The 17,741-nt window shown below is 53.0% G+C and overlaps 2 protein-coding genes across 3 annotated transcripts in view; both read left to right on the top strand.

Moving 5' to 3' along the window:
- Positions 1-5,443, top strand: part of KCNJ10 (potassium inwardly rectifying channel subfamily J member 10) — a 28,886-nt gene extending 23,443 nt beyond the window's left edge. For both annotated transcript variants that reach the window (XM_038586373.1, XM_038586374.1), the window contains one exon: positions 1,486-5,443. In XM_038586373.1, the coding sequence (XP_038442301.1) occupies positions 1,486-2,625 (1,140 nt within the window). In that variant the 3' untranslated portion in view covers positions 2,626-5,443. The remainder of the gene's footprint in view (positions 1-1,485) is intronic.
- A 6,398-nt stretch (positions 5,444-11,841) lies between these two features.
- Positions 11,842-17,093, top strand: LOC119877930 (GPI mannosyltransferase 1-like). Its single transcript, XM_038586377.1, has one exon. It carries the CDS (start codon positions 11,858-11,860, stop codon positions 13,109-13,111), a length of 1,254 nt encoding a protein of 417 aa, XP_038442305.1. The 5' UTR covers positions 11,842-11,857; the 3' UTR covers positions 13,112-17,093.
- The last annotated feature ends 648 nt before the right edge of the window (positions 17,094-17,741 follow it).

Genomic DNA, 17,741 nt, shown 5'->3' on the forward strand with positions numbered 1-17,741 from the left:
GAATTATGGAGCTTCCCCTTTGCTCCAAGGTAGCTGAGGGTACTGGGAAGTGGCCGAGCGGTCTCACCCGGACAGAGGTTCCACATGGGCAGAGGCTGGCAAAACAGGTGCCTGGTTGCCTCTAACATCTTGGGTTTCCCGTCCAGTGGTGGTCGCCAGTTCAGTGTCTGCGTGGGTGGGTGTTTGGACGGGCCCAGATAGTTTCGTTTTCGGGGTGTCAGGTCTTGGGGAAGATGAGGTAAGGGACCAGGGTGAAGGACTGATAAAGTGCAGTGGTTCAGATTTTTTGGAACGGATACTGTGATGAGCCTCTTAGCTCTCCAGAGGCCAGACTCCCCCGAGATCGCCCTCCTCCCTCCCAGGTCTGGCCACCAGACCCAGAGTCCAAGGGCTCCAGTGATTGAAATCCTTTCTCTGCTGGAAAAGTACAAGTTACTCCTTGGGCAGGGGTGCCGGCACCTTGGAGGAGCAGGTGAGCGGTCTCCTGTTTCAGAGCCTCGGCCCACTTTCTTCGATCAGGACAGACAGCAATCCCGAATTCGAGCTCTTGCAGACGGGGGTGCTGACTACTATACACGAGCCCTCCTACTTCACTCGGTCAAGGCGGCTCGGCCGCGGTGAGCTGCTGTCTCCCCCAGTCCTCGGGGAAACGGTCCTGCACCGCCAGGAGGCCCGGATGGGACGTTCTCCTTCACCGTGGCTCAGCTGCTTGCGTGGGTCCTGTCTGCACTCCTCCCACCCACGTGCGCCCCCGGGATCCGGCCTGAATCCCCCCACATGATGCAGATGGGTGACGACGGTGATGGTGATGGTAAAGGAGTAATAGTAATCATAATAACGCATAGTGAAATGGTCTGGTTGCTCAGAGAACACCTTGAAGGCAGAAGGGTGGGCAGTTTCTGCTACTTCCTTGGCCAGATGAGCATCTTGGCGTCCCTGGCGAGTACTGACTTGGGGCTGGGGGGCAGGTGGGGGTATCAAGGGCCCGGGGGTTTTGAGGCGGGCTGGCCTGGGACAGCTTCAGCGGGATAGTCTTTCTTGCTCTGCCATTCACGAGGGTGGGGAGGGATCCTATTTCAGAATTGGAGATCTTCACAGAACTGGTTTTGCGGGGAATGGAGACGAGTAGAACCCTCTCTTCTTGCCCCACCTTCAAGGAACTGTGAACTTATGACTCTCTCTCTTTTCTGTCCCTCCCAAGAATTACAAATATCAGACTGCATTGCAGTTATTTGCTCGCTTGAACGTGGGTCTCGCTCGCTAGGCGTGAGTTCTTGGAGAGCAAGGATGGTGTCATTTCTATTGGTGACTCACCTGCATCTTGCACAGCGGTCGGCGTGGAGCAGGTGCTCATAAGTATTGGCCGACAGTGAGAACAAATCAGCGGCGCCGAGTGGATGTCCCCTCTTCGGTCGCGTGGGGTGGTGGCTAGGAGTTGGCTGGATGTCTGCAATAACCTCCGTTATGCTGTCTTGCTCCCTCCAGATGACGTCTGTCGCCAAGGTGTACTACAGCCAGACCACTCAGACGGAGAGCCGGCCCCTCGTGGGCCCAGGGGTCCGGCGGCGCCGGGTCCTGACCAAGGATGGCCGCAGCAACGTGAGGATGGAGCACATCGCCGACAAGCGCTTCCTCTACCTCAAGGACCTGTGGACCACCTTCATCGACATGCAGTGGCGCTACAAGCTGCTGCTCTTCTCGGCGACCTTTGCAGGCACCTGGTTCCTCTTCGGCGTGGTGTGGTATCTGGTGGCTGTGGCCCACGGGGACCTGCTGGAGCTCGGCCCCCCGGCCAACCACACCCCCTGCGTGGTACAGGTGCACACGCTCACGGGGGCCTTCCTCTTCTCCCTCGAATCGCAGACCACCATCGGCTACGGCTTCCGCTACATCAGTGAGGAGTGCCCGCTGGCCATCGTGCTTCTGATTGCCCAGCTGGTGCTCACCACCATCCTGGAAATCTTCATCACGGGGACCTTCCTGGCAAAGATCGCCCGGCCCAAGAAGCGGGCGGAGACCATCCGGTTCAGCCAGCACGCGGTCGTCGCGGCCCACAACGGGAAGCCCTGCCTCATGATCCGAGTCGCCAACATGCGGAAGAGCCTCCTCATCGGCTGCCAGGTGACGGGCAAGCTGCTTCAGACCCACCAGACCAAAGAGGGCGAGAACATCCGGCTCAACCAGGTCAACGTGACTTTCCAGGTCGACACGGCCTCGGACAGCCCCTTCCTCATTCTGCCCCTGACCTTCTACCACGTGGTAGATGAGACCAGTCCCTTGAAAGACCTCCCCCTGCGCAGTGGCGAGGGTGACTTCGAGCTGGTGCTGATCCTCAGTGGGACGGTGGAGTCCACCAGTGCCACCTGCCAGGTGCGCACGTCCTACCTGCCGGAGGAGATCCTCTGGGGCTACGAGTTCACCCCGGCCATCTCGCTGTCCGCCAGCGGCAAATACATCGCTGACTTCAGCCTTTTTGACCAGGTGGTGAAAGTGGCCTCCCCTGGCGGCCTCCGCGACAGCGCTGTCCGCTACGGAGACCCTGAGAAGCTCAAGTTGGAGGAGTCGTTAAGGGAACAAGCGGAGAAGGAGGGCAGCGCCCTGAGCGTGCGCATCAGCAACGTCTGACGGCCTGGTTTCCCGCCTCCCCGTCCCTCTGGTGTGTCCTCTGTCGGCGTCCCGGGGGAAGGCCGTCATCCCGGCTTCCCGGAGGGCCCCAGAAGCACCCATCCTCCGCCCCCTCTGCTTTAACCTGGCGGCCCGCGGGTAGGCGAGGCCACCTGGAGTCCCAGCTTTCCTTCCAGTGTCCCCTGCACCCTCCCCCAAGATACACAACCCCCCCCGACGCCGGGAGGGGGGTGGAGAGGGAAGATTAGGCTGCAGTGGCCCAGGACGCCTCAGCCATGCTTGGAGACTCACATTAGGAGGACAGTGCAGTTGGATGGATAGACTCCCCCCCCCTCCCGCCGCCATCCAGGTTTGGCGATCTGAGGCCGCAGCCCCCACCCCCTCTCGTTCCCCACATGGCTAGTTCCCTGGGGCAAGACTCTGATGGTCCTTTTGGGGTCTGTGCCTCGAGATATAAGGCAATCTGGGTGAATCCCTCCCGGGTCCTCTACCAACCTCTGTTGAAAGAAGTCAGGGTTTTTCAGGGTGGTTCACTTCTGCCGGCAAATTCTGACTATAACCCAGGAGCTTGGTCACCAGTTTTCCCCCGTTTTGTCCAGTGGGACCTTCCCTTAGGATACCCGGTTCTCCCTTAGCTGCCTCTGCTCCCAGAGACCTGGGGCCGACGCAGGAAATAGGCCCCGGGCAGCACCGCACCTGCACGCGTCCTGGAATCAGACCTCTGCAGAGCTCTTGTCCAAATCCCTGACGCTCTTCCGCAGACAGCCCAGGGAGCATGTGTTGCCCTGTGGCCTATGGATGGGATGGCCCTGCCAGCAGGTCCCCAGGCCCCCCAGAGAGGTCTGGAGAGATGTCCCAGACATTTACAGGGCATGGATCCCCTGGGAAAGTGCCACTGACCCTACCGTGAGGGAGGAGGAGTAAGCTCTCAGATTTCCAGCCGGCTGTGTGGAGCCCCGGGGACCCGGCGGTGCTTTATTGGGGTTTGGGCCGGGGCAGAACTGTGTGGCTGGTGGACAGCATTGTCCCTGACACCCCTGCCTGTGCTCCTCTGATAAGTGCCAGCTATTTTGTTAGGCAACGCTGGGAGGGAAGGAGACTACACGCCTCCTGATCCAATAACCAGGGTCTCCCTTAGCCATTCCTGAGACTTGGCATAGAGGGTCCCCAACCCCATCTCCTCTCCCCCGCAAGGACGCCACTTCCGGGTGAGTCAGAGGGCACACTTCAGGACATCAACCTCAGGCCGTTCCTTGGTCCCTGGTGGGGGCTGCGCGAGGGGCTGAGAAGGGTGTACGGGCACCAGAATTTTCTCTAAAGCCCCAAATCCCAAAAGTGCCTCCACCGACAGTGGCTTGGCATAGGGTCCCTGCACGAACCGTGGACCCGGTCAGTTGTTACAAGCCACACACTTCCCAGAACGCGTCCACGCGCCTGGGGCTGGATCCACGGTCACCTCAGGATCTGCATAAGATCCTCTCATGTGTGTCTTTCCTTGAACTCCGCTGACTCCGACCTGAAGACCCTTCATTCTTCACTGACCGTACACCCCACCCACCAGCACTCCCAAGCTCTCAAGGGAACAAGACCCAGGAAAACGTGAAAATCTGACACACAGAATGGAAGGCAAAGAGCCAGTGTCTGGGCTCCCAACTTTATTCAACATTAGACTTACCAGATTTCTTCCAGGGTGGGGGGTCGCAGTTCTGGCGTGAGCGTGAGCGCGAGCGCGTGTGCACCGGGACGCCTCCTCCACCAGCAAGCCGTCCTCCCCTAGCTTCCTCTGCACACAGCTGCATCCCTCCTGAGGGTCTGGAATCCCTTCTCCCTGGTCCCCTGCTGTCGGCTCCAGGCCCCCAGGCTGCTCAGATTCTTGCTTAACACAATGAGGACATTTTCTGACTTAACTGTTTTTGATTTTGCTCTGCGACCCCAGACTTTGCTCTAAGCTGCACTTTAACGAGTCCTACTATCCTCTTAATACAGCCCGGCTTCGTCTGCCACAGGCCTCCCCAGAGGACAGTGCCCCCCACCCGCACCCTCCCCGGCTCCGCACAGCCTCTTCCTCGGAGCTGAAATCCTTCTGCAGGCTATCGGACGAGCTTCGGGAGCAGCCAGGTCCTGTGGGACGTGGGCCCCTGACCACACCAACCGTAGACTGGAACGTCAGGGAGCGCTCGGCACCCACGGGAACAGGAGAGTCCCCACGGGCAAAACAACAGATGGGAGAGGGCACTCAGGGTGTGACGACGACGATGACGGGGGTGGTGCTGATGGACCTCGCGAAACCCGTGAGACCAGTGTCCCCTGGACCAGCAGACGAGACGGAGGCGGAGGCTCGGGAAGTGGGACGTGGTACATAGGGAGGCTGACCCGAGGAGAGAGACCGAGAGAGTATGTGCATGTAGAGAGATGTCTATGGATGTACATAGGACCAAACATGCTGAATGTACAGAAAGGAGATCGTAGCACGGGGCGGATACCCGGCTCTGGGTTCGGGGTCGGACTCCCCGGGTTTCCAGACCTGTGCCCGGTGATCCTGGTTTGCACGTGCAAGCGGGACAGCTGAGGAGGCTTTCGGGTTTGATGGCGGGAGAGGGAGGCGTGGAGGCCGCTCCTCAGAGGAGGAGATGCCCACTGAGGCTGGGGATACTCCCCGCACCCAGGCCCGGGAGGGAGGAGGGAGCGGGAGGACTCGGGCGGCCGCTCGGCCACGGGCACCTAGAACCCACCTACGCCGCGCTCCACCCCGGCAGTGTCTTGTCACTGTAGCACTTTGGTTTTAAAATAAAAGCACCTTCTGCGTCCTTTTCTGGAAGTGTACTGCACGCCCCCTTCCTCCGCGGGCCCTGCCGGGACGCCCCCACCTGGACTCCGCGAGCCGGGACCACGAGCTGCTGGGCCCACAGCCGGCCTGCGGCTGCCCAGATGCTCCCGGGACCTGGGGCGTGCGGGCCTGGCGCGGGCTTGGGGGGAGCCCCAGGGGGACAGTCCCCCGAGAGGCTCCGGGCGTCCTCCGCCCCACCTCGTCCCCACCACCCGGCTCCACCAGCTAACAGGACCATCCAGGGATGCCCGAGGCCCAGCAGAGCAGAGAAGTCGGCTACCCCCCTGCTCCGAGGGGCGCCGGGAGCCTCGCGCACCTGTGCACCTGTGCGCTCACGCGCTCCCCTTGTAGGGTCAGCAGGGGCCGCCGGCTTGGTCACGGCCGGCTCTCGGCTCTCGAAGCACCATGTCCAGGACGGCGGTCCGTCCCCACGTCAGGGACTAAACCGGGCCAGAGTCACCCACGGAACAGGGACGGAGGAGCTCGTTTGGTTAATTTTACTTTAGTCTCTGCAGAAGAAGCTGCTGAATAAAAAACAGCACGGAGCTGTTTTTCCTCTAGCTTCTCGTAGACACGGAAGCTGGTCCTGGTGTGGGGCTGCCCGCAGGCCTACCAGGGGCGCAGCCAGCCCTCCCTCGGCCGTGGCTCCCTCCTTAACCCCGGGATCCTTTAGCAGAAGACCCCTTCACACCGAGTTTTTAAAGGATTAACAGAAGAAAAAAGTCACGGTTTAGCAATCTATCGATATCCAATCGGCTCGGCTCAATCCAGGAATGTTGCTTCGGATCCTATGCCGTCCCTCCCAGCCAGATTCACGTGCCCCATGTCCCTTCCACACTACTGGGTCTGGACATTCCCTCGTGATCCCCGAGGCTCTATAAGCCTCTTCGTTTCATTGCTGGGCATTTTGCCCCAACATTCAAAGAGATGGATTTCCCTTCTACTCTTATCCATCCCTTACCTGGAAGGCCTGGTTGTCAACAGCCAGCCCTGAACCCTCTCTGATGCTTGCTAATGCATCCCAGAGTCACCGACCTCTGTTCCCCAGAAAAGGAAGGACAGAGGGAGGGGGAGGAGGGAGAAAACGCGGGGTCTCATCGTCATCAACAGATACTTACCTACAGCATTCAGGCAACACTGGTTCAGGGATGAGTCACAAGACATATGAGATAGAGGAAATATGAAATACACAGTCCCTTAGGCTTTGATTAGGCTTTGAAGAGACTCGCAAACTTGTGAGGAAAACAAGGTAAGTCGCACACACCGAGGGCATACCACAAACGTCAGGGAAGGCAACAAGCACAGGCCAAGGGCCAGATAAACCACCACCAACACGTTCTCAAGAGTGAGACGCGTGTGGAAAATACCTCCCGGGGACAGGCACTAGGCTAGGGAAGGTATCCATCTGTGAGGTCTGGTTAGAACACGTGTGACATGAGACTCAAGAAAAGTCATCAAATACTGAGTTCCTATTACCTGGAAGGTACCATTCAGGTATAGAAGGACATTGAACACACGATGCACGCCCCAGGGAGGTACATTCTCACTGGGCTTTGCACCTGCTGTTCTTCGCTGGAAACCCCTCCTGCCCGCTGCCCTCAGCCTTGCTCACTCTTACTTACCATGCCCATCTCAGCCGGAAATGCTGGTTAAAAGCTGTGGTGGCACCGCCTACCCGTCTTTCATAGCACTTACCAGAGCAGCAATTTGACTTGTGAATTTATTTGACGGATGCCTGTCTCTCTCACTAGACTTTAAGTGTCGTGTGAATGGGATTCATGTCAGTGTTTGGTCATCAGTACAGCCTGGAGCTTCACCCAGGACCTGCACCTTTGATGCCCCGTAAATGTAGCAGAGCAAGGGAAGTGGGAGGGAATTGTCTCACGTTCACACAGCTAGTACACAGAGGAGCTCGTGTGCTTGTTAAGTATCCATTAAAGATTTAGGTAACATATTTCATAAGACATGACATAATTAACTGTCAAAAAAAAAAAAAAAAAAACCAAACTAGTACAATAAACTCCACAGTTTTGGAAGGGGGAAAATTATTTGCACTAGTTAAGGTCTAGGGAGAGTTTTGAGGAGTTGAAGTTAGACTCCAGTACCAAAGGACAAATAGTATTTAAAGGGAACACAGGGGGAAAAAAGGAAAAAAAGGAAAAAAGAAAAGAAAAAGATAAAGGAAAAAGGAAAAAGGCAAAGACAAAAGGGATCCTTTGTAGGTGATACAGCAGGAACAAAAGTACCATAGGACGAAAGCACAGGGCATAGCTAAAGGATGGGTAATAAACCTAGAATAGAGGGTTTTACAGGCGAATAGATTGAAAAGGCAGGGTCACAGAGGAACTCAATGTCAGCCTAAATGGTCTTTTTTTTTTTTTTTTCTATAGGCAATTGGGAGCCATTGGAGATATCTGGAGGAAAGAATCTAATAAAGTACTGTTTATGAACATCAAGTTAGCCGTAGAATTGAGAGACAGGAGATGCTAAGCCAGTTAGGAGGCTTGCAAAAGCTTGGGGGAGAGGTAATTGCCACAGATCCTGGTGTAGTGGAGGTGGTCGGTATGTATCATTAATTAAATGAGTTGTTGAAGTTCTGGGTTAAATTCAACGAAAAGAATTTAGAACAGGTTCAAAAGGAAATTACAAAGCAGGCAATGTAAGCAAGGTCTAAAAAAACAAAACAAAGAAAGTGACTAAATCAGCCGGGACTCTAGCAGAAAACAGAGGGTATACTTAAAGAGCTAATAGGGGTAGGATTTAAGGAAGGGGTTATTTATAAAGGTGTGGGCAGGGCTAAGAAGCCAACAAGGGATGGTGAGGCACCCAGGGACTCCCCACGGCAGGAGAGTCTTTACCAGTCTTAAGCCTGGCAGGATGGTTACTGGAAACTGGTGAGAGTTGTAGCCAAGGCAGGGGGCTGTCGCCCCAGTGGAAGCCATGGTCTCAGGCAGCAGGACTCAGCCACGGCCAAAGACCCGCTAGTGCCTCCCCCTGGCCTAAGCTAACGGGCAGCCAGAGGGCAGGGAAGACTGCGTGATGCTGGCCAGCACAAGGCAAAGAAGATGGAGAGTCGATCTGGAAAGGTCAGTATCCCGACCGAGGTCGAGGTCACTGGCTAAGGATGCTGGGGACAATCTACGCCTGGGTGTAGCTGGCTCTATTAGGGCAAAAGCCTGGAGGCAGACAGGAAAGGGGGGCGGATTAGAAGAACTCTTAAGTAATAGTTAAGAGGTAACCAACAGCTGAGCATCTCAAAAAACTGCAGCGCTTTTGGAAAGAGGTGAGAAACAGAATCCCTAAGCCCAGTTGCAGAAAGCTCAGGATGGGCTCCTGAAAGCCTGGGATGCTTCTGTCCCGCCTCGAAACCGTAACGGAAGTCGGGCCTCTCTGTCCAAGTTCTGTTCCTGGCCTCCAGTCCTTTCTTCAGTTCCACAACTGCTTCCTGTATCTCCCTCCTTGGACTTCAGTGATCCAAGCAGAGTTCGTTTTGATTAGCTGTTTCCTGTTTCCTTATCTGCCCAATTAGGTGTCTTCCACCTACCTAGTAGGTAAGCTCCATGGGGTCGGGTTGGTCGAAGCCTTTCTGCGAGACACCTAAACCAACCCTGCCGGAGGAACCGTTCCTTAGGTAATCCTTAGACACCCACCTCGCATATCCTCTATTCTCTGGGATTAAGCCTCACTTAGCTATCGCCGGCGGAGAGAATAATCAGTGCTGGACTCATTGTGACAGTGAATATCAGAAAGATTCAGACAAGGGATCGAATCAGAGAAGGCAGAGAAGTAAATCAGAATTCATCATCGACATTTTATTTGCAGGTCAGCCACACAGTAGTTAGAAATAATCTGAGCCATACGGACCTGCTTTTGTGTTCCAGCTGTTGTCGCATTAGTTGATGATGCGACTTAGGAAAATGACTTCACCTCCTAAGTCTTGATTTCTTCATTTGTGAAGGTAGCATATCCACCTTACACGGCAAGTATTTAGCACGATGCCTGATACCCTGCAAATAAGTCCTTAACAAAGCCTTAACTGGCTCTTGGAAATCCTCCTCCTCATTATCAGCATGGTGATGTGCTGCCCTGTATGTGTAGCTACTATACTGCAAAAGAGGTTAAAAGTAACTACCTACGTGACGTATATAATTACAATAAGGCACATAAAAGGAGAAAAAGATACCAGAATATGAATAAGGAATGTATCCGACTAACATGGTCCATCCAAAGGATGAATGTAACTTGTAGGATGGGGGGTGGGCAGTCCTGGGAGCTGCATGTAGAGGCTGAAGGGAGTCATCGACTCTCTTTATTCTGGTGGAGAAAACTTCCCCTAGGAAGCCAGGTCAATCTGTAAAATCAACTAAATCAGGATTTTCTGGACATTTATAATGTGCCTAAAACTGCAACAAATTAGGAGCAACTAAAAAAAAAAAAAAAAACACACAACTAAGGATAAGATATAATCCCTAACCTCAAAAACCCTGCGGTTTCACTGAAAAGGTTATGAATATCACCTAAAATGAATTATGGTATTCACAATTTTTTTTTAAAAAAGATTTTATTTATTCATGAGAGACACAGAGAGAGAGGCAGAGACCCAGGCAGAGGGAGAAGCAGGCTCCCTGCAGGGACCCCGATGCGGGACTCGATCCCAGGACCCCGGGGTCACGACCTGAGCCACAGGCAGGTGTTCAACCTCTGAGCCACCCAGGCGCCCATGGCATTTGCAATTCTGCATACGAAGTGCAATACGTGCCCATAGAAGGGAAAGAGCTAATGTGCGGGAGGCCCTGGTGGGAAATTCAGGGAAGCAGGGGTTAGAGTTGGGTGGGGGACGGGGGTAGAGCTTCAGACGGGTAAAGATGTTGGAAAGACAGTTGGACTGGGAGTTGGGGGCGCTCCCGGGAATGCCCTCCAGAGGGACTCTGGCAAGAGGGACCCCCGAAGTAAATTCAACCTTACCGAGTGCCCACTGTGAGTCTGCTAAGGCGCTGACACTGCGGTACAGAAAAAAACAAGATCATCTCCGTTCTCAGGGTCCTGATGGAAAACAAGGAAAGAGGGAACAAAAAAATCAGGTGTCTGGGCGCCTGGGCGGCTCAGGTCATGATTCTCATCGGCTCCCTGCGAGCCAGGAGTCTCCCTCTCCCTCTGCCTCCCCCTGCCCCTGCCTGTGCTCACTCTCTCTCTCCCCCAAATAAATAAGTACAATCTTTAAACAATCTGGAGTCACAAGGCACTGTGACAAACGCCGTGATGAAGAACAGTCATTTCGAGCAGCCCTGGTGGCGCAGTGGTTTAGCGCGGCCTGCAGCCCAGGGTGTGATCCTGGAGACCCTGGATCGAGTCCCACATCAGGCTCCCTGCATGGAGCCTGCTTCTCCCTCTGCCTGTCTCTCTCTCTCTCTCTCTCTCTCTCTCTGTGTCTCAATCAATCAATCAATCTTAAAAAAAAAAGAAGGGTCATCTCTGAAGAGAGGGTGGGGCGCTGGGACAGGGCTGGGGGTGGGCGGGGTCTTCGGTGTGGGTGAGCCTCTAGAGCCTGGGGCCCTGGCACCGTGGTGGAGGGGAGGCAAGAACGGTGCTCAGTGGCCACTCAGGTGGGCACTCGGCAGGCGCTCCCTGGGCACTCAGCGGGCACTCGGGGCACTCAGTGGGCGCTCAGGTGGGCACTCGGCGGGGGCTCAGGTGGGCACTTGGCAGGCACTAAGGCAGGCGCTCAGGTGGGTACTTAGTGGGTGCTCAGGTGGGTACTTGGCGGGCGCTCAGGCGGGCACTCAGCGGGGACTCAGGTGGGCACTCGGCAGGCGCTCAGGCGGGCACTCGGCGGGCGCTCAGCGGGCGCTCGGGTGGGCCTCAGGTGGAGGCGCCCGGATGCCTCCAGGCGTTAACACCCGAAGGGTCGCGCGCCGGCGGGCGGCGGGAAGGCTCCGGGGACCCGGGGCAGCTGACAGCCGCAGCCGCGTTGCGGGCCCCCTCCCGGCCGCCCTCCCGCCCTCCCGCCCTCCCCGCGGGGCCCCCGGCCAGGACACGGCCGCCAGCTCCCGGGGCTGCACACAGGGGCGCCCGCCGCCCCCCGGAGCCCCGCTGGCGGGCGAGCTGCGCACCTGGCGGCCGGACGCCCCCCCCCCTCCGGCGTCTCAGGCTCGGGGGCCGCGGCGGGAAGGGCGGAGCAGAGCAGAGCAGAGCAGAGCAGCGGGGCGCCGCGGCCAGACGCGGAAGTCCCGCCCCCGCCGCAGGAAGCCAATCCGGAGGGAGAGAACGGCGGCGTGGCTCCTCCCCCGGAAGCGGGGCGGGGCGTGGGCGGGGCGCGCGCGTCGGGGGCGGGGCTCCCTGCCGGAAGCGGCCGCGGCGCGGGGGCCCGGGGCTTCGGGGCTGCGGGGGGCGGGCGCGGGCGGGGGGATGGGCCGGGCCCTGGGCCTGCGGGTGCGGCCCGCCGGGGTGTTCGGCGCGGCCTTCGTGGCGCGGGTGGCCCTGGTGCTGTACGGCGCCTTCCAGGACCGGGCGCTGCTCGTGCGCTACACGGACGTGGACTACCGGGTGTTCACGGACGCCGCGCGCTTGCTGTCGCAGGGCCGCTCCCCGTACCTGCGCGCCACCTACCGCTACACGCCGCTGCTGGCCTGGCTGCTGACGCCCAACGTGCACCTGTGCGAGCCGTTCGGGAAGCTGCTGTTCATCAGCTGCGACCTGCTGGCCGCCTGGCCGCTCTACCGCCTGCTGCTCCTGCGCGGGCTGGGCCGGCGCGGGGCCTGCGGCTACTGCGCCCTGTGGCTGCTGAACCCCCTCCCCATGGCGGTGTCCAGCCGCGGCAACGCGGACGCGCTGGTGGCGGCGCTGGTGCTGGCGGCGCTGTACCTGCTGGCGCGCGGGCGGCTGGCGTGCGCCGCCGTGGCCTACGGGCTCGCCGTGCACCTGAAGCTGTACCCGGTGACCTACATCCTGCCCATCGCGCTGCACCTGCGGCGGGGCGCGCCCCCGCCCGCGCCCGCGCCCGCGCCCGCGCCCGCGCCCCGCCGCGCCCGTGCGTCCGCGCTGCTCCGGGCGCTGTGCAGCCGCGCGGTGCTGCTGTTCGCCGCGGTGGCCGGGCTCACCTTCTGCGCCCTGAGCCTCGGCTTCTACCGCCGCTACGGCTGGGAGTTCCTGGAGCACACCTACCTGTACCACCTGACGAGGCGGGACATCCGGCACAACTTCTCGCCCTACTTCTACATGCTGTACCTGACGGCCGAGAGCCCGTGGAGCCCTGCGCTGGGCGTCGCCGCCTTCCTGCCGCAGCTGCTGCTGCTCTCGGCCGCGTCCCTGGCCTACTACAGGGACCTCGCCTTCTGCTGTTTCCTGCACACGGCGATCTTCGTGACTTTCAACAAGGTCTGCACCTCCCAGTACTTCCTCTGGTACCTCTGCCTGCTGCCCCTTGTGATGCCGCAGGTGAGGATGCCCTGGAAACGCGCCGCCGGCCTCCTGGTGCTGTGGTTCGTCGGGCAGGCCTTGTGGCTGGCGCCCGCCTATCTCCTGGAGTTCCAGGGAAAGAACACCTTTCTGTTTATCTGGTTGGCCGGTTTGTTCTTCTTCCTCATCAACTGTTGCATCCTAATTCAGATCATTTCCCATTACAAGGAGGAACCCCCGGCAGAGAGAGTCAAATGTGACTGAGTATGGTCCGGTTCTTCTGCCCAGCGTTGTTACATTCTGATTGTCCCCAGTGGACCAGAACAGAGCCTTGGAAAACATTTTTGAACATCGCTGTGCGCCCTACTGAACACTGAGTGTGGAGCGTAAAACCGTGTTCTGGGGCAGCCCTGGGGGGCTCAGCAGTTTAGCACCTGTCTTCGGCCGAGGGCGTGACCCTGGAGGCCCGGGATGGAGTCCTGCGTCAGGGCTTCCTGCATGGAGCCTGCTTCTCCCTCTGCCTGTGTCTCTGCCTCTTTCTCTCTCTCTGTCATGAATAAACAAATCTTAAAAAAAAACAAAAAAAACAAAAAAAAACAACCCTTTTCCAACAAAAATTAAAAGGCACGGTTGCCTTATTTGTAAAGGGGACTCAATGATTGAGGTCTGCCTTCAGGAAATCTTCAGACTCATTTATCTGGGACATGATGGGAAGTCAAGGTTACTTGTTTGAAAATGGGAAGTCTGATGAAACTATCAGATGCTAAAAGATTTTTGTAGAGAAATAGAGGAATGTAGTCAGAGACCTAAGAGCTAAGCCAGTATTTATACCAGTTACACTATATTGCAGTTGGAAGCTTTTTCTTCTTAAATCCTTCTCCATAGCTGTGAAAATTCCAAGACTGATCCTACTGTGCAGCTTTTAGATGTCAAGTGTCAAATAATACCACTGTGCTTAGGATGGGAGAGTCCATTCTGTATTAAAAGTGGGGGCTTAAAAAAAAAGTGGGGGCTTAAAAAAAAAGTGGGGGCTTAGAAAAAGAGGCCAAAAATTTACATTGTGATCATGTTTCACATATTTGTTTGATTATTTAGTTTTTCAGCACTTAGTCTCAGTGGCATTAGAATACCATTTGGTTTTTTACAGAAAGGATTAAATTAAAATTCACCCATCGTCCAACTTAAGTCATTACATATTTTAAAATAGCATCTTGCTTTTGATATTTGATATTTGTAGTCCACTAACTTTAGGGACACTTTAGTGTTCTCTTATAGCTCTTTGTTTTTAATTTTCTGATTGCCTGTAGAGTATTTTTCATATGGAATTTAACTTAATCAAATGTCACATGTTTTATGAAAATGAAAGTTAGATTTTAAGTGGTACAAAATATAATTGTTAGTAAGGCATTTCCCAGCTTAAAAATACCCCACTTAAGAAAATTCCATGGTGAAACTAAAGACTTATGTGGAGGCTCGGGAAAGCCTAAGAAACATCCTAAGTAGACATTAGTCTTTTAGACCAGGAACTTGAGGGAGAGGATGTGGAAATCGGAGGCTTTGGTGAGCAGATCCATTTCCTGTGTTACTATAATATTTCTAGGGAAGAACTGCTTTCAACGGACATCTTTCACGCAGATGGAAACACTTTCAAATGTATATGTGGAAGCATAAGGAAAGTGCCACATACTTAGTTAACAAGTCTGTGTAGAAACTCTTTCAACTAAGATCTTCCTTCAAGGAAACAGAAACTTTTTCAAATATTGGAAACGTAAGGAAAGTGCCATATACTTAACTCAGTGCCACAGGTCTGTGTAACAAGTTTCAAACAAGCAACGTAAAACAGTTTTTTTTTTTTAACATACCCCATCTTGGTTGGGGACTTCCTAACACTCTAAAATGCAATAGCAATAATAGGAATTGAGTTTATGATTGTGGTTTTAAAAGATGAGTAATTTAGCAACATTGTTCTTTCATAGTAAAAAACAAAAACAACCTCAGAGAAGTAGAATATTTCATATTGGTTTAGGCCAAGAAAGACTTTGAGAATAAGATGTGTATAGGCTGAACATAAATAAGAGTGCTATTACAGGCAGCACTTCTTTGATGGCTACCTTTTGGGACCTGCCATTAGAAAGAAGGGAAGAATGGGTGGTTTTGCAGGGGTTGTTGTTAGGTGAAAAGAGCAGAGAGCATTAATTGTTGAGGACAGTGACTTTTCTTACAGCATCTAGTCTCATATCCTACATTAGCTCTTATCTTGAGAGCTCTTTGTATATGATTGTTCACTAGTGGCCTTCCAGCCATGACATTCTTACCATTTTTTTTTCATTCTTTTATAATATTTACTTTTTTTTTTTTTTTCTTGTACAACTGGTGGGAAGAGGGTGGGAAACAATTCCAGCATCCCGATATAATTGTCTTATCAGCGCCACCGGTATAATGGTATCATGCAAGATTCCCAGTATAATTGTCTTTTTGGTATTCCTGTGTTTTAGATAATCATCAGTATATTCCCTTCTTAATTTCATAATCCTGTTTACTTTAGTATTCTTCTTTTGTAGCAGCTTACTCCTTACTTACATTGAAATCGCTGAATAACATTCCATGACATGGATATTCATGTTGTAAACGTGTCACTCTTCCATGGTTAAACCTTTAAAATTGCTTCTAATTTTTAATGTTCTAAATAAGACTTTAAAAATTTCCCATGTTTTATTATTATTTTAAAAAAGATTTTATGTATTTATTTACTTGAGAGAGAAAGCAAGAGAGGGTGCTTATGAGGGAGGAGGAGGAGGGAGAGAATCTCAAGCAGTTTCCATGCAGAGTGCAAAGCCCAACCAGGGGCTTGATCTTACCACTGAAATCATGACCTGAGCTGAAATCAAGAGTTGGATGTTTAACTGACTGAGCCACCCAGTCGCCCCTAACGTTTTCCACATTTTAGATCATTCCCTTAATGTTGTCAGAATGTTACAGTATTCTTAGAAGTCAGTAGAGTTCTGCTGGGTCTTTGGAGAGCTTTTTTTTTTTTGGAGAGCTTCAAATGCATAAGCTGCCCTGCAGGAAATTCTCTACCAAAGAACTGTAGGCATTTCTCAAAAGCTGTAGAGTATTTGTAGCTCATATGCTGCAAAACATTTATAAATTAATTAATTCATGAAATGATTTTAATTTGTCTCTTGAGGACTTTATTTTTTTTTCATTTTTTTCTGGTTTTATAAACCCTGTCTTCTTTTCACTTGTAGTCCTTTTGAATTTTTTAAAAAATTTATTTATTCATTAAAGACAGAGAGAGAGAAAGAGGCAGAGACACAGGCAGAGGGAGAAGCAGGCTCCCTGCAGGGAGCCCGACGTGGGACTCCATCTCAGGACTCCAGGATCACGCCCTGGGCCGAAGGCAGGCACTAAATCACTGAGCCACCCAGGGATCCCCCACTTGTAGTCCTTTTGGATTCCTTATTAGTTCTTTAAGAATACCTTAAAATTGTGTAGGACTTTCCCTTATTTCCAAGAGGACCTTGTAATTTATTTTTTCAGTAGTTGCCTTAATGTCTTCAAAATGTGGTCCTTAAATATCTCTAGATAAATTACCTGGATTAGATTCATCGGAAAGGCCAATACTCACCACCCCCTCCACCCACAGTCCAAGAATCTCTCTAAACCATTGATTGATTGATTGATTGAAGATTTTATTGGTTTATACGTGAGAGGCAGAGAGAGAGAGGCAGAGACACAGGCAGAGGGAGAAGCAGGCTCTAGGCAGGGAGCCCCGTGCGGGACTCGATCCTGGCACTCCAGGATCATGACTTGAACCAAAGGCAGACGTTCAACTGCTGAGTCACCCAGGTGCCCTAAAACCATAGATTTTAGGTACTGACTTCTTACGATTTGGCTGGATGACTCTGACATAATATTGTTTTCAAAAGTTGTATAGAACTTGTCTTTCAGTTACTTTTCTGCACTACCACCCAGTCCCAGCCAGCCGTACAATGAGTGAAGATGGAAAATTTCACCCGGGAAGGTCTCTAAATGCAACCCTCTGTTTTTGTTTTTATTCCCCAGTGCTTTATTATGAATAATTTTAAACATGACCCATAAACCTACCATTGAAATTAAACAATTAACATTTTGCCCTGTTTGTTTTTTTATACATGCTATTTTTATTTATTTGTATATATAACTTTTTCTGAACCATGTGAGGTTGCAAACATCGTTGAATTTTCAGTAAATGCATCACCATGCAGCTCCTAGAAATAGTCCTTTCTTTTTTTCTTTCTTTTCCACAGAAAGCCTAAAAATAATTTATTCCAGTAGATGGCAGAAATATGAAAGTCATCCTGAAAGTATACTTTGGTGTAATTCTGTTGGGACAGATACTCCCTCTGAACATGCTCCCCTCCTGACTGCCTTGTCTTGTGACAGTTTTTAAACACTTTGGTGATTCCCATGTTGTGACCAGGCAGGAGTCATCTTCAAATTCACAGGATCCAAGGAGAGAGCAATGTGCTTCTCAGAAGAATAGCACCTTCTATCTCAGTAGAGTGCATAAACATTTTACAGATCAGCACAGTTTAGGTTAAGTAGGCACATAATTCATCAAAATGTAAAAAAAAAAAGGCAACAGGAAAAAATACTGCATTGTAGAATAAGATACTCAAATATGGTGTGACTGTTTAAGGCAGGTGATGGCCCAAACAGGCAAGTCAAAGAAGGCGGTCTGGGTTTGGAGTTGATTTTGCATCTAGAGGAATTCTCTTCGTGACAAGAGATAGCAGCAAACTCAACAGGTTACCAACATGGTGATGGTAACTCCCCGGGTGGGACCCTTAGGGATGAACCAGGGCACACAGACGCCGACGAAGCCCCAGAACACGCTCATCACGATGAGGGG

This window comes from Canis lupus, chromosome 38 (genome assembly GCF_011100685.1).
Source record: "Canis lupus familiaris isolate Mischka breed German Shepherd chromosome 38, alternate assembly UU_Cfam_GSD_1.0, whole genome shotgun sequence".
NCBI classification, from domain to species: domain Eukaryota; kingdom Metazoa; phylum Chordata; class Mammalia; order Carnivora; family Canidae; genus Canis; species Canis lupus.